The sequence below is a fragment of the Passer domesticus genome, chromosome 4 (genome assembly GCF_036417665.1).
Source record: "Passer domesticus isolate bPasDom1 chromosome 4, bPasDom1.hap1, whole genome shotgun sequence".
NCBI lineage: Eukaryota > Metazoa > Chordata > Aves > Passeriformes > Passeridae > Passer > Passer domesticus.
This window is the reverse complement of record NC_087477.1, coordinates 52,496,278-52,521,123: the sequence shown is the minus strand read 5'-3', so window position 1 is coordinate 52,521,123 and position 24,846 is coordinate 52,496,278. Positions and strand designations below refer to the sequence as shown.

The 24,846-nt window shown below is 39.3% G+C and overlaps 2 protein-coding genes across 3 annotated transcripts in view; one reads left to right on the top strand and one right to left on the bottom strand.

Moving 5' to 3' along the window:
* CFAP97 (cilia and flagella associated protein 97) overlaps nucleotides 1-11,102 on the top strand; it is a 30,599-nt gene extending 19,497 nt beyond the window's left edge. For both annotated transcript variants that reach the window (XM_064417900.1, XM_064417901.1), the window contains exons 4-6: nucleotides 233-495; nucleotides 8,387-8,537; nucleotides 9,192-11,102. In XM_064417900.1, the coding sequence (XP_064273970.1) occupies nucleotides 233-495; nucleotides 8,387-8,537; nucleotides 9,192-9,319 (542 nt within the window). In that variant the 3' untranslated portion in view covers nucleotides 9,320-11,102. The remainder of the gene's footprint in view (nucleotides 1-232; nucleotides 496-8,386; nucleotides 8,538-9,191) is intronic.
* Nucleotides 11,103-13,237: 2,135 nt separating this feature from the next.
* SLC25A4 (solute carrier family 25 member 4) lies at nucleotides 13,238-15,771 on the bottom strand. The gene is made up of 4 exons (XM_064417889.1): nucleotides 15,565-15,771; nucleotides 14,833-15,319; nucleotides 14,400-14,540; nucleotides 13,238-14,075 (listed from the first exon to the last, which is right to left on the bottom strand). The coding sequence occupies exons 1-4, from the start codon at nucleotides 15,673-15,675 to the stop codon at nucleotides 13,918-13,920; spliced, it is 897 nt and encodes a 298-aa protein (XP_064273959.1). The 5' UTR covers nucleotides 15,676-15,771; the 3' UTR covers nucleotides 13,238-13,917.
* Nucleotides 15,772-24,846: the final 9,075 nt, after the last annotated feature.

The window sequence follows — 24,846 nt, the reverse complement described above, 5'->3', positions numbered from 1 at the left end:
TGAGTCAGGCTTCCCCAGTGTAAGTTTTCTGTCTGAAACATTGTTTCTATTCTGCACCTTAGCTGAGATGGATACTTCAGGTAAACTTGGGAACAAAGTTTAAATTACTATGTGCAAACATCTAAATACTAATTTATTTTTTTATGCTTGGTTCTAGTTTATGTTTAGTGCTGGGTTCCTCAAGCTGTGTTTTCTCATCTGCTTGTTTATTTCACCTTTTGCTATTTTAAAGCTTTCTTACAGTTGGATAAAAAAGAACAAAAACTGACCATTGATCAGCCATCTAAAGGAATAAGGAAAAATTACTCTTTCACAAATGAAGAAGTAAGACAGATTGATCGGGAAAACCAGAGGTTGCTAAAAGAGCTGTCCAGACAGTCTGCAAGGCCAAGGAGAAGCAGCACGCTGAAGAAGGTGTCTGTACCACCACCTAGATTGTACCACAGTGCCCTCAACAGGCAAAAAGAGCAGCAAAGGATTGAAAGAGAAAACCTGGTAAGTTTTCTGTATGGATGTGGATCAGTAAATTGAGATGGACTATCTCTTGTCAGATGAGCTGTTGCTGAATACTTAGAAGATTGATGAGGCAGCACATGGAACATTTACTGCAGTAAGTTTTCAATAAATTTCCATTACTGTGCTGTTGGCATAATTGTTCCTATGGGTGAGTTTCTTGGATTTTTGGGAGTGAGGTGAGAGTAATGATGGGGTTTTTTTCAGGTGGAAGTAGATTTTAGTTTATATGCATTTGCTCTACTTTGGTATTGTTTAATTTAAGAGGAACGACTGTTACTGTTAACACACTCAAAACACTGACTGGATAGCAGTCTGCCTGTTCAGTCTGCTTCATCATGACTACTAGTTTCTCAAAAACAGGCTTGCATAAAATAAAACAGCATCAAGCTTATTATATTTGAAATACAGAGGATACAAAGTCAATGTCAGTTCTGTTTTTTGTCTCATAGCTATCTCTGTCTTTGAATATTTGTTGCACTCTGATTGTCACAGTGTAGTGTCAATTACAATGGCTTCTTTACTGAAAAACAAAAATTCAGACACATTTGTAGGGATATTGCCAGAGTTCTCAAATTATACAAGTAAAACTGGTTTGAATAAGATCATTTTTAGTAATTGAATTATAATACATACATGTAATAACATTTTAGTATCTCCTATGTATTTATCAATGTGTTTGAAAACGGCATACACTTATAGTTAAAATAATTGGAAAATGTGTACTGGAAGTAATTTGTTACTTTTTACCTTCTGTGTAAAATTTCCTTTTCTATACACATAGAGATACACATTCAACATGGAGAAAGTCTGATTGCCCTATTTGGGAAAAGCTGTTAGGTTTTCATTCTTCCAGCTTTCAGACATCTGGATTGTTAAAACTTTGAAAATTAGGAAACTTTCTTCCCAGCTCCACTAGACTGCAGTTCACATTATACTTTAAAGTCTGAAAGAATTTAGCACAAGATATTGTTATAGATGTGTGATACTTGTCATTGGCTGGAGAATAAATGTGTTTAGGTTGGTAGGAGGGTGTTGATGGTGTTTATTTCAAATGTTGAAAACAGGTCTTGCTCTACCACATGAACCTTGTTAATATGTTCTTAGGGGGTGGGCAGCAAGTGCTGTGCCTCAGGATATAACAGTTATATGCTGTACTTCATAACAATTGATTACAGTAAATGAATGTGTAGGATATTTTAAAATGCGCTTCTTTTTACTCAAAGCCACAACCCCTTTCTCTTACCATATATTGCAATGTTGGTTCAAGACTATCTTGCCTTTGCAAGTTTTGGATCAAAAATGCAGCAGACCTAAACACAGTCATTTTGCATATTGCTGCTTTTGTACACGTGAGAGATGAATGGTGGTTGCCTGAAGTCCAAGAATTAGTATTGTTCATTTACTTACTCGTTTATGGTTTAGTTGTTGTTGTCAGCAATATGAATGGACATGTTTTGCATGAGAATTAATGTTAGGACATTGTGTTAGTTTAGACTATAAAAGCATTTGGTTTATTCTTTTCCCCAAACTCAGGATGATATATTCTGTTCTTCTTTTTGGATTAGTGATTCATCAGTGCAGCTCTTCTGTTTTATTTAACTTTGCTATCATTTTTTAGAAATTTTTTATGTTTTTATTCTGTTTGGAGTGTATGTACCCCTAGAGCATCACAGTTTTAACATACTGAGTTTTGTAGCACTTCCTTTTGAGATTACAGTTGTGACATACTCTGAGCCTGTAAATGAAATAGCAGGCCTAGCCTGCTCATTGAGGTTGGTGGGTTTTTTTCTTTATATAGATAAAAGTATGTGCTTTATGAACCTGTTTTCTCCTGGTCAGCAGCTTTCCTCACCTTCATAAGTTTAAAGAGATCGAATTCTGTGGAACTTTTTCAATCTTTCTTGTCTTAGTTCTTGGCAATCTTTTTTATACAAGGCCTGAGGGTACTGCATAGAGGGTATGGTGTTTGATACACCTTTGTGAAATGTTTGTTGGAGAAGAATGCAGGGTTTTGGAAATAATTCAATAATAGAAATCTACAGCAGTAGTCTCTGCAGGGGGTTAAAGAGTTTTAATGCAGAGATTTTTTTTTTTGGTGGTTTTGGCACAGCTTTTATAATTTCTTGTTGTGAGGTTAACAGTGTGTCTATGGAAAATGTTCATTTGTTCCACCAGAACATTCTTGGAGTAATGCCTGTACCTACTGTTATCAGAAAGATTGATTTCTCTTGCAGGCATTTAGTATCAGAGATGAAGCAGGAAAGTAAGTAAAATTTTACGAAATTAGAGAGGAATCTGCGTGGTTTTGTGCTCCCTAGCTTTGTGAAAGGGTGCCAAGAGATACAGGAAATATATGTCGTTCCCAGACTGTGTTAGAAGGAGCAATGGCAGAATAGAAAGTTCCATTGCTCTGATGAACAGTAGTTTTAAAGTACTGATTAGCAATTTATTGAAAAAGCACAATTAGCAAAACAGATGACTGCTAAAATTAATGCCAGAATTTTGTAATTGCTGCTTTTGACCATGCTTTCATGAATAGAACCCACTTCTGCTTGCTTTTCAGAGCTAGCAAGATCAGAGTTTGTCTCTTGCCAATAGAGGATGCTGTTGATTCAGAAAACCTACTAACTACTCTTGTGTTTGAAAATAATTTCAATCCCTCTTCTTCAGTGGAAAGGAACTTAAGTATGACTGATGTGTTACTTTGTTCCCATGTCTGCATATATGTGTCTATTTGTATTGATACAGTAATCATTTTCACCAGTATAAATAAGATACTGAACTTAATAGACTATATGCCATTGAAGCTTTTAATGGTTTATTGTTGGTTAGTGTTTGGGGTCCTTGAAATACTGATTTGCAGTAATCATGTAATTCTTCAGTAATTTCATCAGAACTTAGAAGACATATCTCTATGTTTTCTGGTGGGCTTTTCATCATTTTTATTAATTCTGACTAGGATTTAGTTACTAGATGACCTCAGTGAGCTAAGCTGATATGTTCAGTCAAGTTCCTAGGGAACAATGACTTTTTGATTTCACATTGGAATTTTGCTCCTAGATCTCAGCAGCTCTGGTAGAGGCAGTTCTCAAACCTTAGCTCAGGAGGGATAAGGTTTTTGTTACATATTTGGTCTTTCCCTGCATTCCTGCATATTCTTCCTGTACCTTGTGCTGTTATGGCTCACTGCACATAAGACTCCATGTTCTTCATTCCCTCACATCTTATTCCCACAAAATATACCCTAAGCCCTAATAGATCCAGCTCTGATTCTAGTATAATGACCCTTCCACACAAATTAAAAAAAAAAATCACTTACTGTTTTTCTCTGCAAGGGCTCTCTCTTTTCACTTACTGGGTTTCCTGAGTCCTCTGTGCTGCAGATTTATTATTCCTTCTGGCCACCACTTGTTGCAGTCAGTGGCCTCTACCAGCACAAGGGTTCTTCAGGGAGACTTTCCCTTCTCGTGCAGTCAGAGCTGGCTTTCTCCTGCTGGAAGTCCTGAATCTCCTTTAGAAATGCATTTATTGTAGTGCCACAAATGAATGTGTAGTTATTTGTCTCCATTTGATTTAAAGGTGCGGATGTGCTGTCATAGTTGGGTGGGGAGTAAAAGGCAAGGGAGGGACAGTGCTTTTGGCCATCCCTCTACCTAGCTGACACCATGTACAAAGAATATTCCTTTGATCCTATGCTGCACCGTGCCTGCCCTGCCACCTGTGTCATGCTGTAACATGTAACAAGGGAAATAACTTCTTAGCCTGGAAAGAAGTAGGGAGAGGGCCACTGGTTCATCAGGGTTGTACCTGAGCATATTGTACTTTCCTCCCTAGAAGTATTCCATACTGCTTTTTTTCTGCCTTCCCTTTTTCCTGTCCCCAAGGACTATCTGCAGAGTTAGAGAGCATCACCAGGCCTTCACAGGACACTTCACACTTATATGGTTGTGGAAAGAATACCAAATTTGTTCAGTCTCACTGATCTCAGTCTGGAGGAGAAATCTGTACAGAATGCAGTTGTGAAAGACAATGTAGTCTCATGTGTGATCTTAGGAACTCAGAAATAATCATGCTGCACTGATGACTCCTCAGAAACTCAAGCACACAGAATTTTATATGATATTTTCACTTACAGAGTTCAAAGGTGTATGCCAAGCCAAAAGACAAAATGCTGATAGTTCCTGAGACTAAAAAATGCAAAGCCAAATGGTTTCCATGGCCTTGTCATAATGGGAAGCTGTCAGAATGTGGGATTGGCACACAGATGTGCATGGCTAAAATATTCTAGAGTACAGTACAAATATAGTATAATTCTGTGATGATAGTATTTAGGCTATAGGCCCTTCGTGGTCAGATCTTTATGGTCTTCAGATTCCTGACCCAGACTTGAGATTTCCATAGTGCTGCTATGGTAATTATAATAAAGACTGACTAATTGGCATGTTAAAGGAAAATTTTGAACATTTTGCAAAGTGCTTAATTTTGTGGGATTTTCTTTTCTGTACTCTTAACCTACTTTCCTTGTGGTGTTGCCAGCCACACCTAAACTTAATAGCTGTTCAGTTAAGAGACTTTTCTGTAAATTGAGCACCTCTAAGAGTTTTCTGACTAAAGAGATAAGAATTTGTCAGGTTAGAGGTAGTTAATGCAACTGGAAATTAAAGAACATTACAAATACTTGTATTGATAAGAACAGAAAGCTGTCCTTGAAACAGCTATAGGGAGAAACAGCAGTTATCTGTTTCCCCCTATAGTCTGCAAAGGGACAGTGTGATCACTAACATCAGTGACATTAGAGGAGGCATAATATAAATAAATTTGAACAGCTGTCAAGGCACACTGGTCAGCTGATTAGGATTCACAGGAGGTGAAACTGAAGCCTTCATACTTCTAAAAAGCAAAATAAACCAAGGAAAAATAAAATTTTTAACCTTCCCTCTGAACTCAGTTGGAGTGTTACATTTTCAGTGGGTTTTTTCCTTCCTTTTTCAACATAGCTGCAGAAGAGTCTGTACTAATTATGCTTGGGTTTTTTTTTCTTTTTCTGACAGAACTTTAGAATTACCTTCAGTGCTCTCCTGATGTCTCCAAAATTGAATTAGCAGATTTTCTTTTGACTCACTGTATAGCAGCAGTTTTTTGATTGTGTTGGGTTTCTTTGTTCTCAAATAGTTGGCATTTCTGACATTTCCATCGTTTGACAATATGTATTTTAGTATCTTTATAGATGCTAATCTATGTCCAGATGCCTAGATTTATAAAGGATTATCCTATTCCTATTCTACTTTTACAGTAAACTCAGTATTAAAATAAAAGATGGGGGAAATGTAAGCCAGGGAAGTCTTTTTCCAAGATGAGAGGTCATCTATGATACAATACTGTATATGTTTTGAGCTTGAATTGAGAGGTCTGAGCACCTACAATGTAATTTAGAGCAACTAATAACATTCCTGCTGTTAGTGTCTGTTCCTCTTTTTTTTTTTTTTTTTGTTCCTTAAAATTTGTTTTGTAACATATATTTGGTTCAAAACACCGGAGTTATGTTCTGTAATCTGATTCTTTGATTGTTGAGATCAATGATGAAATTTCTATTTACTTCAGTGATGCAGGATTAAGGCTCCAGAGATTTGGTACTTCAGGAGAACAAGTGTCAGCTTTCTTCAGTTCATGTCTCAATAGGAGAACATAAAGAATTAGTAAATTTTTACATATGGCTGAAAAACAATATTTGCTCAAAGTACTTATACTATTGTACCAGCTAGTTCTCAGATAAGGACCTCGAGACTGTAGGGTTGGTAATAAAACCATAAGAATCAGACTAGTTCCAGGTTACAGATTTAGTGGGTCAGGGCTGTCATTTCACTGTGCCGATGCGTTCATTTCTCCGTGCTGCAGGGCCCTTTTCCAAACGGCAAAATTCACGACTGAAAATAGCATGGAAGGTAATGTGCCCTTGGTACAATCCACAGCAGAAGGCAAGGGAACCACAGGAGCTCTTTTCTCATTCTCTAGAAAACTTCCCTTCAGACACTGCTGCACCACAGTATCTGCTTTTTCTGTAGCTCATTTTTTTCCCTTCATTAATGGCAACTCAATAATTTTCAAAATACAGGCATAAAAGCAGACAATTTTATTTAAACTAGAATTAAGTAGGCATATATATATATATAAAAGCCAGTGTATTCAGAATCAAGCTTGAAATTACTGCAGTGTTAAGGCATGCAAATTCTGTGAAGCTCTTACAATTGAGTGCAGACTTGAAACATGCTCGTCTCTCACAGGAAAGTCACTTGTGCAATTTACCTGATCTATTTGTGATGGAACTGAATTGAGAGCTTCCATTTTTAATATTGAAGGTAAAATAAGTGATCTCTACAAGTCTAATCATATATAGTTGTATGAGGAGATGTGGATGAAGTTGTGAGAAAAATGTTGGCTATAACATTTAGAGACAAGTCTACCATTTCATGTTCTGTAACTGGCTTTAGTGAAGAGCTATTTTTAGCTGAAGTCCTTCCTTTGACTTTTGCTTACTTAGGTATTCCTGCTTACCATGAACTGGCTGGCACTTGATGCAAGCACTTGTGACATGTTACATCTGAGCCAAAGTCACTTGTCCTTTCTCTCTTGTGCACTCTGTGCAGGTTTCCAGTGCCCATGCATTACCAAGAGTTTGTAGATTCCTATTATAGTTAGCCAATGACAACTGACATCCTGTGAATACTATACTATTTCCTCAGTCACTTCTTGAATTTTTTTTTCCTTATTAAAAAAAAATCAGTACAATCAGTACACATATAAGTGTGCAGTTTAATGGTGATACAGTTTCTTGACTGTACAAGTATATATCTAGACAATGCATCTTATAAAGAGAGTTATCTTTAGTACTTTGGAGACTTAGTGTAAGCACAGTTTACATTCTCTCGTTGATAGGATGCATGTCACAACCTGGACCACCAAAGGTTGTGTCATTGCCTAATGTTTGCAAGCCATCAAATGAATTGAAATTAGTTAAAAGAGGAAATAAATAAATCTATGTGAGGCAACCACTAAAGATGCAGTATATTAAAAATGTGAAGATGTTAATTGGAAGTTGCATGTAGCTGGGTATTTCCCAATTTGTCCTTTTATCAGGTCCTTTTTTTATATTATTGAAATGTCTTAAGTTCTGTTTCAAGTAGAAATAATTACTCAGAATAGGAAATTGTGTCTTTAAAATACTGTGTAAGTAGTTATCCCAATACATCACTTGCCACATGATTTCCAGAGCTAATTTCAACAAGAGGAAATGATGTCTGTATCGATAATTTCAAATAGAATCTCTTAAAATTAGATTATGGATAAAATGAAGTCTCCTAGATGTTTGTGCTTTTCTTTTGAAATTAGTTTCACAGAACTGGGGTCAGTAATCCTGTCTGGGCTTCATATAGAGCAACATAAAATGGTCTGTTTGCAAAGCAAAGATTTAAAAAAAAACCCAAACTTCTAATTCTTCTAGAAATTTAGGAGGGAGGAGTAACCAAAGGTAGGATTAGAATAGTGGAGCCCATTTCTTCACTACCTTTGCTGAAAGTCACTAAACAAACGCATTGTTTCAAATCACCATAAAGCACAGAGAACTGTGAGGTACTAAAGATGTACTCAGTGTAGGACTGATGACGTGCAAGGGATAGTTACCATTTGTGTCACAACACTGTGAAAAGAGCTGAATAGCAGAGTGGCCCATGATGGTCGCCAGTGGAGGAGTTCCTGTTGTGTACTGCTAAAAATTTTGGGGCTTTTTGCAGTTCAAATGAAAGTCAATTTGTGACTGTTTTACAGCATCTTGTTCATTCTTTCTTTCTTGATGACATTTTTCTTCAATGTTAAGGCTTTCCTGAAAAGACTGGAAGCAGTGAAACCAACAGCTGGTATGAAGCGTTCTGAACAACTGAGGGACTATCACCGCCAGATGAGCTACCTGACTTCTTCACCTTCTCTAAGGAGGGCTAGATCTCCTTTCAGCCAGCTTAGTCCTCCAAGTAAGTACTTTGGAGTTGCAGATTATTGCATTTCTTTGCAATATCTTTTTATAATTCAGAATTGTAAAGCACTCACTTGTTAAGAATAGCAGATATGTTCTTTGTCATCTTTAGATTGATTGTTTATCAAATGGTTGTTGTCAAAATTATTTTTCTAGTCACCAGAAGTGGTTACTATATGCATTGCTTTGTTGCCATCCTAAATTTCTAATAAATGATCTTGTCAGTCATCTTTTCCAAGAAGAAAAAATCCCTGTAGTAGTGTTTTTCATTTTGCCAGTACTCTTTATTGAAGGAAGAAGAAAGGAAAAACAAACCAACCAAAAACCTGAAAATAACATCAATGAATGTTCAAATTCTCATTCAGAAAATTTATATCTATTGATAGTAGCCCTGTTTTTCTCAGAAATTCACTGTGTAAGATTGCAAGTAGACAATGTGTCTCTATAGAACCATATGTTTCAGATTGAAGAACTGAAGGCTTGAATTTTTTCCTGATCATTTGTAAACAACTCATCATCAACTCTTTTGCAGTTGTATTCAATACTGTGTTTTGGTTTGGTTTATTTGGTTTATTCTAAGAGCTGGGGTAATGAGTGTTGCAGTAATAACACAGCATAAGCATTCTCCCTTTGTGTGTTTGTGTGTTAACAGGAGGAACTTCAAGATCATCCACTGTACAAAGTGCACTGAGCCAGAGAAACGAAAAGCCCATGTCTGATTCAGCCAGTGGGGCATTACAGAGACCTAAATCTACTAATGTTTGTGCTGCTTGGTTATAAGTGTGTTCTTTCCTTGTGTACTGAGATGATACTCAAACTTCTATTTTTAGTGCTTTTGTAAATTCTATGTGCAAAAATATTTTCTGCATTGTTCAGTGATTAAAATGCATTGCATTTAGAGTAATTGCTTATAAAATGGTCTTAAAATGGTATAAAACACTTCTGTCAGTGTTTTCCATGACAGGAAGAACTTATGAAAGAGAAGGAGGTATCTAAATGGACACATTACATAGAAATTTAACTATTAGTCTGAGATCATAAGTGGAATTTGTATCCATAACATGAAAGGACAGAATTGCTGTACTAGAGGTGCAAAATGTAAATAAATTTTAAAAAATATTATTACTTTAAAATAATGCATTACACTTATAAGCATATGCTTAATTTCTGAGTTGTCCTTGCTTTATATCCTGGCTTTATGTAACAGCCTTCTGAATTTTGTGGGTCATGGTCTTGTGACTGAAAGAATCTTTAACAGCAGTGTGACGAGGTGAAAAGCAGATTGTGTATTCCTCCACAGTGAGCTAGAATACTGAGGTGCAGAAGATGATGTTTTGCCACTGTTAAATGTTCAGCACCTGGAGTGTGTTTTTTATGCAAGGCTGCATCTCTTCCAGATCAAAAGAATTTTGGAAGTTGTACTGGACTTTGGAAGATGTACTGGGATCTTTATGTAGGAAAGAAACATCTGATATTGTCTGAACAACAATAAAGACTGAAGTAAAAAGCAGTTTCAGATTTAGTGTAAACAAGTAAGTTCTGGTTACTTCTCAAACTAGAGAATACTATTAAGTAAGCGAAATAGTTCATGGCCTTGCTTTGCACATGTGTGCTCTTCTCAGTGCAGAGGTGTAAACTTGAGCTGCAGGAAACATCTTGAACATTGATTTTGAGTGACTACCAACCAGGATTTAGGGAGAAAAAAAGACAATAGAAAACGAAGTGTTGTTACTTTTCTTGACCTGTTTTAAATGTCTTGTTCATATCTAATATTTGTAGTAATGTCAGATAAGCTCCAATAGCAACATCCATTTACGAGAGGAGTAAAATTTAATGGTATTGGTAATCACAATAGTAGGTGGTGTGGTTTATTTCTATACATAAAGGCAGACTTTCAGTGAGCTTGTTTTGTATGACTGTAGCCTTATAAAGAGCACACATTGTGATGCCACTATCTGTGGATATTGCTGAAACTTTGCTTGCTTCCCCAGCTTCTTCCCAGGAAGGAAATCGCTGTATTATGGATAAAGAAAAAAGCTGTATTTGGTAATGCTGGGTCTTTGACATGAAAAGTGTATTATTCTTTGCTAGTGCTTGCATGAGGGCTTAGGCTTTCAGGTATTCTGCATTGTAACACACTTTTTACTTGGTCCTTGTGATAGTTTGGCAGAGCTTCTTCACTTGGTGACCTGCAGATCAAATTTAGCTATTTGACGATACTTGGAACTTTTAACTTTAAGCAGCATTGTGGCAAACAGATTTGTATTGCAATTACTATTCATGGTTAAGAACTGTTAACAATTTCTTTGTATAGTGCTGCTGTATTTATTTCTATTATTGTGCTAATGAAAATTATTCTCTATTTAAAGGTTTTTGTCCTTGAATGTGAATATCAGAGTAACAGTTTAAATACTTCTGAATGTTCATATTATAATTTTTTTCTGTGAAGAAACTCACAGAATGGATTACTTTTAATTGCTTCATCTTATTTAACTTTGGTATGAAAGAGTGTCAATTTTCTATGTCATTTGTAAATCATAAGAAATAAAATATTTAACATGAATTGTCGTTGCAGTGGCTTCTTGCTGATTTTTATAATTGATATTAAGGTGCAAAGAATGTTGAATAGCTCAGTACCTAGAAAAACGTAGAAAAATGCAGATTTTCCATTGTTCAAGTGTTAGATGTAAGAGAATGATGGCTTTGTCATTGGTTTTAGTTTGCCTATGAGCAGCTCTTGCAAAGGTATAAAAGTAGTATCAATTGGCTGTGACAAAGGGAGTTCAAGTAGCAGTTGCAGACCATCTGCAAAGTCTTCTAACTTCCAGCCTCTCAGAGCTGATGGCTGCATTTTAGGTTACAATTTCAGCAACTGTTATGCTGAGTGCCGCTGACTCAGGGCAGAGCTGCTTTCAGAAGAATGATTAATTCCTTGACAGTTTTGAATTCTGACCACAGGTATCTTTATGGAGAATACTGCCTGCAATCTCCCACACTGTGCATTGCCTTTTAAGCAGAAATGAGCCATTGACCTGTGTTTCCCATATGTTCTATTTAATGTACTTCCTCTTAGCCCAGTGGCATTTTCCTGCATTGATACCCCTTACTCTCTTTTTTAATTGTCCTTAGTTGTTTTTGCCTTTTTCTCTGGAATGTAAGTTCATTCATTTACACTTACTTGAAGTTTCTTTGCTTTCTCTTCATTATGTTATTCAGATATGCATTTCCCCTAAGTTTTTGCACATCTGTCTAGTACAGTGTCTCTTTGTAGCCAGCTTAGATCTTCCCTAGCACATCCAAATGCCACTTACAGCCTTATCAGTGAGCTAAAGAACTGGATAGCTGGATTGTGTTAGCAAGCTTCTTATAAGGAGCTGTGAGGAAAGTGCAGAGGAAAGGGAAAAAGAAGAGAATGAACAGAAACTGTGGCAGTTTTTAAGGAAAACTAATGCACTTTGAAAACCAGTGGAAATATCTTCTTCATAAACTTATGCTTTGAGAGATTGCAACCCTCATATTTACTATGGCAAAGAAAAGAGACCAAGTATCTAGAAAAGCAAGTATTTAAGAGAGCAACCATGAAAAAGAGATTAAACTATCAGACAAAGTTTTCTCCAGGGACAAAAAAAAAAAACAAAAAACCCAAAAAAAACCCAAAACTGCATTTGGTTAATTTAAAAACAGTCTGTCATTTTTTAGACCAGTATTTCCCAAATGCTTCTTTTTTTGAAGTGGATAGATGTTGCTTCCAGACACTGGTTAATGACTGGTACCTGCCTTCAGGGAGAACAGAGCTGCTGGTCTGAGTCTGTGGCAGACAACCAGAGCCTCTCATGCCAAGTGACAGTGAGCTAGGACTTAACTGCAGCTGACAAAGATTTCAGATAGGAAAAGGATAACTGGAAGCCATATATATGAAGCAGTACAAGATGAAGGTGAGGTAAAAGTTTATTTGATTAGTACTTGCTTAGTCTTACCCATTGCCCAGAGTCATGGACACCCCAGTGATGGAAGTGTCCGAGGCCAGGAACTGAGCCTAGTAAACAGTGTCCCTGCCCCTGGCAGGGATGTTGGATCTAGATGGACTCTAAGGTCTCTTCCACCACAAACTATGCTCTGATTCTGTGGTTTTTGTCCTAGGTGGATATAAATGCTTGTCTATATGTAGTCCAACTGAACAACTGCAACAGCCACACCTCACTTTCTCTCCTTTGCCTAATCAGACAGACTGTTCTTCCATGCACTCACAACCCTGCAGCATCTAAAGTTTAAAAAGTGTATTAAGCATGTTCTGATCTCAATGGTAATTAACAGCGCAATGTGTTCATAATGGTTCAACGTGTAGTTATTTTAATAATTCTTGAGTATTCAATTCTAAACAAATTTTTCAAGTAAATTAAGCAGTAATGACTTCACTATTCAATGAGATGCTTCAAAGTGAAGGGTAATATAAACAAATTATACAAGCAGCTAAAGCTAGGTGGAAGCTTATCTCTCAGATCTCTGGCTGCAGTGCCCTTAAACTGAATCCACTTGGTTTTGCAGTTGTAGAATTATCAATAACCTCAATAACTTCACCTACGTAAAGCTCAGTTAAAAAAACTGTCAAGAGACAGCCACTAAAAGTGTCCCGATTAGCACATCACCTTGGAGGACATGCTTGTAATGTGCTCAGTGTACTGAAAACAACAGGAAAAATTTCATTAATATATTAATTTATTTCATTTCAGTTTTAGTTCAATTGAACATCAGAGCAGACAACTTTTTCCTTTGTGACAATACAGGGAATTCTTGAAACACTGTATTTCCATGTTTTACAAAGTATGTCTGAAAAATCAGATTATGATTTCAAGCATATTACTGTATAGTTTGTCAGGGAAGAGGCTACAGTTAGGAACTCAGCCTAGTGCTTTAGTACAGTTTATGATTTCAGACATACTTTTCACTTAATAATATATTAAAAAATAGAGCTTTAGAAGAAAACATGATTTTAAGTCATGTCATCACAGTGTTGGGTAGCTAGAGACATTACTTAATATAATAAATATTTCTGACAATCTATTAAGAATTCACAATATTAGATTTTAGACTAGGTAGAGATCACTTATATTTTGTCTTTAGACAAAATCTATTACCTGCAATTTGAAGTATAATATATACACAGGTTCCAATACAAATGGTGGAGGAATTCTCATAGAAAATGTAACTGTGATGTTGTGGACAATTTTAAATTAATGCGTCCTTATCTCTGCCACGTACATTACTCAAATTTTATTCTGTTTCCCTAGGAAATATTTTGTTGTCCATTACATCACAAGTTCGTATATTTAAAAAAGTTGATTGAGAACAATTGAACTACTGCATTATGATGTTATGTCTTAGACATACTTCTTGATTTCATCATAAAGTACTAATACAAAAGCTCCGCCCATGCCTCTCAACACATTCGACCAGGCACCCTTGAAGAACGCTTTGGATCCTTCGTCTTTAGCTATCTTCCTCCAGCAATCAATTGTGCCCTTATACATAATATCAGCTGTGGAAACAAACATAAATGTTAGAAAAGGCTTGAAGTTATACAGCAAGTATGTTTCAACTGTTGTATCTTTAAACAACAAAGTACAGCAAAGATTTAAAATATAGTAATCAATGAAGGAAAATTAATTCTCCATAGGAAATCAAGTAATTTCTCAGTCCTTTAGATCAACATGATAGAAATAACCAGCAACGTGTTCCCCATAGACTTTTTAGAGACTCCAATGAGAAGGTTATCAATTCTCTGTAAGACAAAGATACCCAGTATCTCTTATCTTATCCTGATGAAGAGAAACTTTCTGCAGCCAAAACCACTTATTCTTACCTCCCTTTCGGCCAGACTGCATCATCATCCTACGCCGCACAGTATCAAATGGATAAGAAACCAGCCCTGCCACTGCAGTGACACTCTGGGCAATCATCCAGCTCACTATGATGTGCACATTCTTTGGATCAGGCAACATACCTGTCATCAAGAACAAATGAACAGAATCAGTACAGAGGGAAAGGGCTGTGGGAAACATGGCTGTGGAAGGAATAAGCACCCACCAACCCCGGAGTCAATCCAAACCCAAGGCAATTCAGAGCAGCAAGTAGAGGGAGGCAGGAGTGCACGTCAGAAACACCTGTGCACATTTCTAGCTCTGCACCCAACTGGTGCTGAGCCAAGCCCTGCTTGTCCTTGTATTGCCAAGTGCCCTAGAGTGCCTTTACTGAATGGATCTTCCCTTGCAGTCACTCTTCCATGCACTTCTTACCCTTGGCCGTATCGTATACCCCAAAATAGGCTGCTCTGTAGATGATGATGCCCTGGACAGACACACTAAATCCTTGGTACAAGCCCTTCAAGCCATCAGACTTAAAGATCTTGACAATGCAGTCGCCCAGGCCAGAGAACTCCCTCTCGGTGGCTCCTTTGCCCACATCAGCCGCCAGCCGGGTCCTGGCAAAATCCAGCGGGTAGACGAAGCAGAGGGAGGTGGCTCCCGCGGCACCCCCGGACGCAAGGTTTCCTGCGAAGTAGCGCCAGAACTGCTTGTGCTTGTCCACTCCGCCCAGGAAGATCTGCTTGTACTTGTCCTTGAAGGCGAAGTTAAGGGCCTGGGTGGGGAAGTACCGGATGACATTGGCCAAGTTGCCTCTCCAGAAGGAGGCGATGCCCTGCTCCTTGGGGATGCGGACTATGCAGTCCACGATGCCCTTGTACTGCTTATCGGCCGTGATCTGTTTGCTGGCATGCTGGACCTGCAGGGAGGAAGGAGCAGGACGGCACGGTGAGAGACGGGCACCGCAGGGTGACCGCGCACGCTGAAGGGCACGGCCGGCGCCGGCCCAGCCCCCGGCACCGCCAGGCGGTGCTCCGCGTCCCGGGCCGCTCCCGCGTAACCGGAGCCGGCCGAGCTCCTGCCCATATTTAGTCACGCCGGGCAGCGCCCGCCGAGCCGGCACCACCTGTGGCGCGGCACCGCCGCCCCCCGTCGCCCCCTCACCTGCAGCAGCAACTTCACTCTCTCGATGGGGGCGACAGCCGTCTTGGAGACGGCGGCGGCGATCCCGCCGGCCAGAAAGTCCTTGACGAAGCTGAGCGCTTGGTCACCCATGCCGCGAGCCGGTCCGACAGCCCCGCCCGGAGAGAGGCAACGAGCGGACACTTCCCCACCCCGCCGGACAAATGTCCCCGCGGCCCGCGCCGCCCCGCTTATAGCCCGCGGCCTCTCGCGATAGGAGGAGGCGCCCCCCCGGCGCGCGGGCATTGGCTGCGCCCCGCCGGGCCCGCCCCGCCATGTTCCCCCGAGCGGCGGCCGCGAGGGACGCGGGGCCCGGGACGTTTAAAGGGCAAATTAAAGTTATCTGGTGCCTGCTGGGGAACGCGGTGTCACAGCATGTGCCCGCTGTATTTATAGCTCCCGGGAGGCACCGGAGGGAAGATGGGGAGCCGGCAGGAGCGCTTCAGGCCGTGTTAAGCGTTCCGTGCGGGCGAGAGGCAGCGGCTGAGGGCTGAGAGCCTGCCCGGGGCGGTCTGAGGAGAGCAGAGGAGAGCGGAGCGCGCCCAGCCCGCGGCAGTGCATTAGCCTTGCCCTCATGCGAGTGCAGTCACGCAGAGAGGGGCGCCAGGGGTGTCGTGCAAAGCTCCCCAGGGATGCGCTGCCAGCCTGGAAGGGGGTGCTGTGTTCACAGGCATCAGGGACCAGGACTGGACTGCGCCTCTCTTGAGTCAAGGCCAGAGAGCCGCTTCATGCTGTGCGGGGCTTGCAGGCATCGAGGTCTTTAAATACCCCAGCCTGCGCTGGGACTCGGCTTTCCCGAGGAGGAGACAGCATGCCTTTCTGCATTACACCCTCATTTCACCCCTGCAAGGTCAGACCCTCGCAAGACCCACAGGCAATCCCCTCTTCAAAGAGAGGGAGGGAAGGAGGAGACGGGAAGCACATGCCCAGGCATGCTGAAATTGCTTGACTGGCATCAAGTGTGAAAGAAGAGTAAAGGCTGTAGTGAAGCTGCCTTAATGCGGCATCTGGTTCTTAGAAAAATGTTTGGGTTTCAAATGAAGACAAAATGGCTCCCCCATTAGTTTCTCATCTGTTCTTTCTGGCTGACCCCCATAAGAAAACAGCAGCTTATGATTCATTGTTGGGTGACTTAGTTGTGTGGAAGAGTTATGTAAAAGGCAATGCCAGAAGGTATAGATGCATACCAAGGAGTTTCCCCTGCAGAGCTAATAAGACAGAAAAATGTTATACCAAGGAACTTGTAAGGGTCTCTTTTGATTTGGTAATATGGTATCAGTAATGAAAATAGAATTCATCTTAATGTACATGCTAAAATCTTGGCTGTTCCACAAAAAGACATTCTATATGGGGCAGTGCATCTCTTCTCACCAGTGTGTGTGTTAGCATGAGTCAATGGGATGGTACATTTGATCCCGTCTCTCTTGCCCTCTGCTGCTCTTAGGTCTGTTGAGGTCTCTTTACATGAGCCTCAAGTGTGAGAAGTGGATGCCAGCTGTGATTTCCAGAAGCACCCTTTGTACCTTGGCCTCCTGAGAAGAAGGAGCTTTTCCCCAGCTTCTAAGAAAGGGGACAAGAGCTACCCACCAAAGAGATATTTTCCCAAGCAAGGACCAAAAGCAGGTGCATAGAGGAAGCATAGGGGATTCCCTAGAATTAGGCTGAGTTGAAAGGAGTTTTATTTAACATATGTGGCTGCCTGCTACCTTTGACCTTTCCTTTTTTTCCCTCATACTTCACTCACCAGGTCTGGTGTCTCCTCTTTTCACAGGAAAGCAAACACCCCTTTAACATTTCGAGGCTTCTGCTGCTGGTTTCACGCAGACCCTTGGGATAATGATGCTCAGAGCTGCTGCCTGACTACCCAGACTGCTAAGGTCTCCTCAGGGTGTGCACTCAGGTGTCAGCCCTGCTGGCTGGGGTGTGGTGAGTGGGAGATGGGAGTGGTGGTGGGATGCTGCTGGGGAGGAAAGGCAGTGGGGGGTCTGAAGTAAGCCTGGAGTGGGGGTCTAGCCTGAAAGGATTGTTTGCCAGCCCCTTCCCCACCACCTTTGATTTAGACTGGGTGGGGGGGGAATTATTTTTTAGGTTATTTAAATTGTTGGGGCTTTTAAAATGACATTTTAATAAAGTCTTTATCACAAGAATTCTAGTTAGTTTTTGAAGTTGTTGTTGGCTATCATCATCACATCCAGAGAGATTGTTTGATCTGATATTTCTGTAGCAGTAATATTGTTTACCCATAACTGCCAGTATTTAAAGAAAGGACTGCATAGCAAGTGAGTTGCTACTTATTCTGCTTCTGCTCTCCCATCTCTGAGCCCACATACCTATTTCCTATTTCCGGGAGAGACTTTGCTTGCAAACAGTTTTAACAAAGGCTGGGACAGACCAGGGCATGTGTTGCCTACTTTTAGAGTTATTCTTAATTCATTTAATTTTTGCTCCAAATGCCTGATTTGAATCTTTCCTATGTATGATGATGAGGGGCAGTTTGCTACTTAGTGCAGAAGTTTAAATATATTCTGTAAGGAATTTACTGCTAACTCTACCTTGAGCATAAGCATTTCCAGAACTAGCTGGAAATGTCATTTAAAAAAGCTAAATAACCTTTGGTTTTCATACAGTTAGTTGGTATTTGTTATTCAATATTCTGATACTTTCCTAGAGAAATGGTTAAAACAGTCCTGAAAATGCAATCTCTCTGAATTATTGAAAGCAGTCTTTCAAGCTTCATTTTCCTTAGATCTTTGCAGCTTTGGGTGGATTTTTTTTTTCTAGGCTGAGTTTGTGGGTGCTCTGCTCTGCTGACATAGCATAAAGACACTGCAATTTGTTCTTAACAATTCTGAGCTAAAAATAACCTAGATCTACATTTTTGAGAGTGATTAGTTACTGACTGCATTGTGCTTTGGTGTGTGAATAGCCAGCTTGAAACACTACAGGAGATCAACTGTTCCAAAGTAGTGCATACCCTTGTTTACTTATCCAAGACACTGGAAACCTGAGCACTGGGGCTAGGCCAGACACAAAACAAAAAAGCTTTTCATCAGAAGTCAGCAGTCCGAGCCTGATGGCAGACACAAGGGGGAGCACAAGGAATCAGTCACAACATCCTGACTCCCAGCCTAGACAGAGGTGAGTAGACAGTGTATTGGGAAGATGCCAAGAAGAAAGATGTTGGGTTTTTTCAGGAATGATTTGTGGAGTTGTGGTAAGTTCTCATTTTTAAGATTGATGCATATTTGAATTCAGAAAAAGGAGAGTAAGAGACCCAGAACAGAGCTAATTGAGGATAAGAGTTGAAGAGGAATAATGAGGTTGGTGATGACAAAGATGATCAAGAAGGACAAAATAGTGTGAGCATTGAGTTTGTTTTGGCAGGTATTAATGAGGGTTATTTTATCTGAGTGTTGGTATTACCTGTCTTAGGAGCTTATATTGAGCTGGAGAGAGGAAAAAGTGGACAGTAAGTGTAAGCAGCACATTGAGAAGTGTTAGTGCTGGAAATAGCAGTAAGAGTCAACGTAAGGTGTGTTTGTTTATTACAGCATGTCTGTAATGTGAGGTGAGGAGTTGGAGGAGGGTCAGTATTTTGGAAGAAAACCAAGGAAATGGATAAAAATTAATATGAAACGGACCAGGAGTTTCTGTTGTAACAGGACAAGCATGGGGCATAGAAGTAGGAGGGAAAAAATACCCAACCTGTGACACAAGGAATAAACTTGTAGGAAGTGAGCATATTAATATTTCCTTTGGCAAGGATTTGTGCAGAAGATGTTCAAGAAAAGAGCTCTTGAAAAGTGCTTCATTTAACTTGGAAAAGTAGGAAGAAAATTTATAAAAATGGCACAACTGGAAGGGAAGACAGTAAACCTGGTCACAGATCAGCCAGGAATTTGAAGCTGGGCAGACTGAGTTATGTGTTTGGCAATCATACTTCACAATTCACGAGATAGGAGTGGAGAGTAAGAAACAGAGCAAATCTACAATCAATTTGTGCTAGAAAAGAAAGATAAAGAAGGAGGAAGTGGGCTGAGATTGGATAGGATATTCTCAATCTGATGAGATGAAAATAATGAAAGGGGAGTGGACCAGGCAGAAGGATAGAACAGGAATACAAGAAGGGGCAATTGAGCAATGGTAAAATCTTGAGAGTGGGAATAGAGAGGTGTAGGTGTGGAAAATAGCACCAAGGAGGCAGAGTGATGGGTAGGGCTCATTGCCTCAGGTAGGTTGTTTAAGAAACAAGAAGCAGCAGTAGAAGGAATAAAAAGGGAGAGAGGAAACCAGACTGGGGCGGGGGTGGTGGTGGTGGGAACTAGAGGAGTACAGAAGTGAGTTGCAGCAAGAGAGCACGTGAGAGATATGGATAAATAGCCCACAGCTGAGGTTAACCAGGACAGACAGAGTCTCCCTGGTCTGCAGTGACTGGTTTCCTCTTGTGCATGTGTGTGGCCAGCATGTTACACTTTTGACATTCCCTGTTGACTGAACTAATAATGAAACTGTGTATGTTAACTGAATGTCTTCTACCACATCACAAATTGCCCTGGTGAAGGCAACTTACCTCAGGTTAATATGTTTTTTTCAATTTTCAGTGCTTCATTGGCTTCACTAGTGGCCACTCTGACGTACTGGAGAAGGCAAAGATCACTGGAAAGAGTGGGGTGTGAGGAACCAGGGAGAAGGGAAACAAATCAAGCATCAATACTGCAGGATTTGGTTCCTCATCAGAGATTTGTTTATTTCATAAAGGTTTCAGATCCTTAGAGCAACAGAACTAAACCAGCAGCTATCTGGTACTCAAACCAGACAAGCACTAATTTCTGCTACTCTAGTTGTTTGAAGAATTGCAATCACAGTCTTTACTCTGAAATTAATTTCACTTCTCTATAGGACTGTACAGTAAATACTTGGTATGCTGTACACACAATAACACTTTTGCTAAGATTCAGAACTCCAGTGGTTTTTCCTCATAGGTCTCAACATACCTTGAGAAAAAAATCATCCTTTGTGTCACAGGTGTGCATTACAGTGGATAATTAATGGATTCTACAGTCTGTCATAAACATTGACAGTACTCTAGAATATCTATTCATTGTTTGATTATTAATGCAGTCATGACATAAACATAACAGTACACATTACAGATTTTGGTAAACTCATAAAACAGAGGTATTGTGGACAGTTTGCAAGCCATGTATAGAAGCACATTAATGACTTGTTAGACTCCATAATACTTCATTTACTATTTATTAACTCTTCTTTGGTAAATATATTTTGATATAAAGCATAACTCTTTATCCTCAGACTGCATTTTGGAAGAAAAGACAAAGACAAATGAAATGACTTTCTCAAGGTCATTGTGTCAGTGTGTGCTAGAGCAAGGCATGAATAGAGCTTTCCAAGTTTTGCCAGATCTCTTTTGCACATGCCATTATATTAAAAGTCAAGATTATATTTGTTCAAATAATACCACTAAACCTTATTCAAAACAAGCCTAAAGAAAAATTTGAAAGCCTACTTTGCAGCTGGAATGAATGTTGTACTTTTTCTTTTGGTGTAGATCTCTGCAGAAAATAATTTCTTGGGTAATTTCCAATCATGTTTCATTACATGGTGGAATGTATATCCCTTCTTGGATTCAGTGATTTTCAGGTTTTGTGCTTCCAGGAAAAAAATAGATGCTGAGAGGATCGGTGATGTTTATATATATATTTTTTTTAATTCTAGTTTAAACCAATTTTGCATGGAAGAAATGAGATCTGGAGAATGTTGTGTTCCATGCAAAAACTGTGACCTTCAGGGCAAAGTTTGCCTCTCAAGAAAAGTCTATACTTCCAGGGTCTTAATTGTTATGTTTGATAAATACTTGAGGCTTCATTTTCCCACTTGCTAGCTTGAAATACTCTATTTGCCATAATTTTTGTCTTATTTTCCTGAGATAGAAGTTGTGCTAAGAGATAATTGGCATTGTGGTTTGGTTTTCTGCACGTTCCAGTTCGTTGCCAGGGATATGCTTGTCATGGTGTTCACCAGATCGCTTGGAAGGTGTGACAGCTGCCAACAGTATCAGCAATGCCTGGGCAGGTGTGTGATCAGAACAAAGCCAAGCTATGGCTGAAACCCTCTGTATTTTCCAGAAGACACAATTTTCTTTTGCTGCTGGTGAGTAACAGATCTTAGCAGTAACATTTCAAATGTGTTTTATGTCCTCATCAGGAAATAAAGTTTTTCACCAAGTTCTCCTGCTTTCCTAGTGGGGTTTTTTTAAATGTTTGTTTGTTTCCAAACTGGAGAAATGCTGGGTTGTGTGAATGCAGAATTCAGATGCACCTACTTAAGTTCCATGACCTAGAAAATAGGTCTGATTTGTTTTCAGAGCTTGGCAAAACAAAGCTATTAAAAAGTGAAAGTAATAATAGTGACTTTTCTGACCTGAAGGTTACAATATGCTCTTCTTCAGAAAATCTTCTGGGTTGGAAGAATGTCTAGTATGACACCCACCCCTCTTTGTGTAGTGCAACATTCTTTACATCATTTGTGCAGTCCCGTGTGATGACTCCCATGTTCAGCTTTCCATAGCTCTAGTGACTCTTGCATAGTTTTCAATTGCCTGCCTCTTCTTAGAGTTGTAGGGACTTGTTCTTTCTTCTTAGGTCCACATAAACAAGTAATTACCATTTTAAATCATTCATACAACATCGGTGCAAGTCAGGGTATATAAGGAAATCTCATGTAGCATTTCAAGTAGAGTTTTATTTTCTATTTTGCTCGAGCTTATTCTTCTAAATATTGTCTTAGTATAAATCTTAATGGGATAATGTAAGTCATTGTTCTATTCAATTCAAGTTGGTCTCTGCTCTTTTCAATACATGTTTTTATCTTCCTTGCAGTCATTTTGGAGTATCAAAATTATTTAAGTTGACCTTATGTTATATTTGTTTTGTTAATCTTCTGGTTTCTATTTTCTAAGTTGTTTCTGTGTGTGATTTTACTGTTCTAGGTATTTTAAAAATCATTCTTTCAGGCAGACAGATTTGAATTGTTAAATTATTTAAGTGATTTATTTGTTTTCTATCTGCTATTTCTGACATCTAGTTATAATACAATAATTTTCTTTTATTAAAAGTGTCAATATTGTTAGACCTTGCTCAGGTTGTTACATCTTCGTTTTCAGATCTTTTGTAGAGTTTCTCACTGTGATTTTACTTAGACTAGTCTTTCTTCTGTGAAATAGTTCATAATTTTCTTGCTGACAGTAATTTTATTTTCATATGTTGTAGGAAAAAATTAAATAATTTCTGACAGTAGTATATATTTAACAGAATCACAGCTTTGTGCACAGTCAGATAACTGCACTGCAATAGCAAAACAAGGTAATAATATTTTTATAATATAGAAACAACTTGATGCATTAAATGTGGATGTAATTTTTACGCATACTTGCAATAGCTATTAGCACAATGGTTTTAATAGAATTTCAAGCTTATTTTCAAGTAAGTGAGAAATAAATAAATTGTATTACTTAGTGAATGAATCATCAAATTTTTGTCACCCTACCCTGGTTGAATAGACCACAATAACATTGTTGTTATAATTCAAATTGTATTATTACAATGCCAGAAATGCTTTTTAATAAATTGAAATATTAATATTTCTGCATTTTGCAAGAAAATGGCAAATTAAGGTCAGTTCCATGCCACACATTATTAAAATGCATGAAGAAAAAAAGGTCTGCTGAAAAGCCAAAATCCCAGCAAGTGGGATGCTGATATTGAAGATGGCAACTGCCTTGCTAGACTGAGAAAACTGAGTGAGAAAGTCTTTAGATGCCAGAGTTTATGGTTTTTTGGCTTAAAAACTCATGTCCCTTCATGGGGTATTCAGTCCTTCAGAACTCACTGTGGAAAAGGTCTAGTTTGAGTCCCAGGTCCAAAAATTCCTTTGAATTTGACTTTCTCCAGCTGAGATGGTATACAGTATATGAAAGGGAACAAATTATGGGGACAAAAGCAGAAGTCAGGAAACAATTAGATTGTGTGCTATATTACCTCAGCTTGATGAAAAAAAAACCAACAATCTGTATTTCATTCAGTCCTAGAGAATGACTGCCAGTTTCTGATTCACTGGGAATTCAGTTTAATACTTATAAATCTTAAGAAATAAACGAAGATACTGTATTGACATACATTCTTAAATGTTGCTGTATTATTTCAAATTGACAAATATGTATGTACAGTTATAGGTAGGTATGAATTAATTCATGCTGTGAAATTGGCTTGCAGTTCAGCACTGTAAAAGGAATTGTCCTACTGCTCCATTTAATTTATTTTCCTTTGTAGTAATATACAGTAATGGAAGAAGTTGAGATTGAGCTGTTTTCTATTTTCCAGACAGCTCTAAAGGGGTAGAAGACAGGGGGTGTTCTGAGTATATATAGTGGGGAAAACTGAGATGTTAGGAACAATGGTGCAGACATGAAACAGTCTTGAAATAGTCAGCCAGGGATAAATTATCTGGACCTTGTCAGTTCCTTCCAGGATCATAGTGATGGGGGGTCACCCAGCAGCTGAGTCTGCTGCGTGTTTGTGATTTGCCTTTCAGATGTTCAGTTGTAGGTTGGCGTCCTTTTTTTCTGCGTGGAGCTAGACCAGCGACTCAGGTCAGAAGAAACAGTTCAAATAGATCTTTATGCAATTTAAAATATCCCTCTGGCTTCCATACATTTTCATCAATGCCCTGCTTCATTTTTTGAGGTGTTCTTGAAGTTGCAGGCTTTCTTGTCCACTGCTAATAATCCACAGACAGAGCGAGCTAACACTAAACGAGTGAAAAGTTGTGAGACAGCAGTGTTGCAGGAACCCAGCGGCTTATTCTATACTTTTGTCTCCTGTTCTGCCCCTCACCTCTGCAGAATAAGTTTTAAAAATCCAAACCACCATAAGCAGAGAACTTCTCTTCCCCTTATTCCTCCACTTCTGAAACATGCTCTGTTTGAGAGGAGAAGAGAGCCCATTGATATAGTTTTGGGAAAGCTATCCTAAAGCCGTGCACTTTCTCCTACTGGGCACAGCTTGGCAGGGGAGGTTGCTCTCAGTTTGGAGCAGCAGTGATGTGGACAGGAGGAGGTTGATTACAGCAAGGGATGAGAAGCATGCATTTACATAGTCTCCTTTTCCCTGCCACGTCTCCACTCTCCAGCAAGCATGGGTTTATTTTAGCATTGGCATTCTGAAGTAGGATTAATTTTCCCCTGAA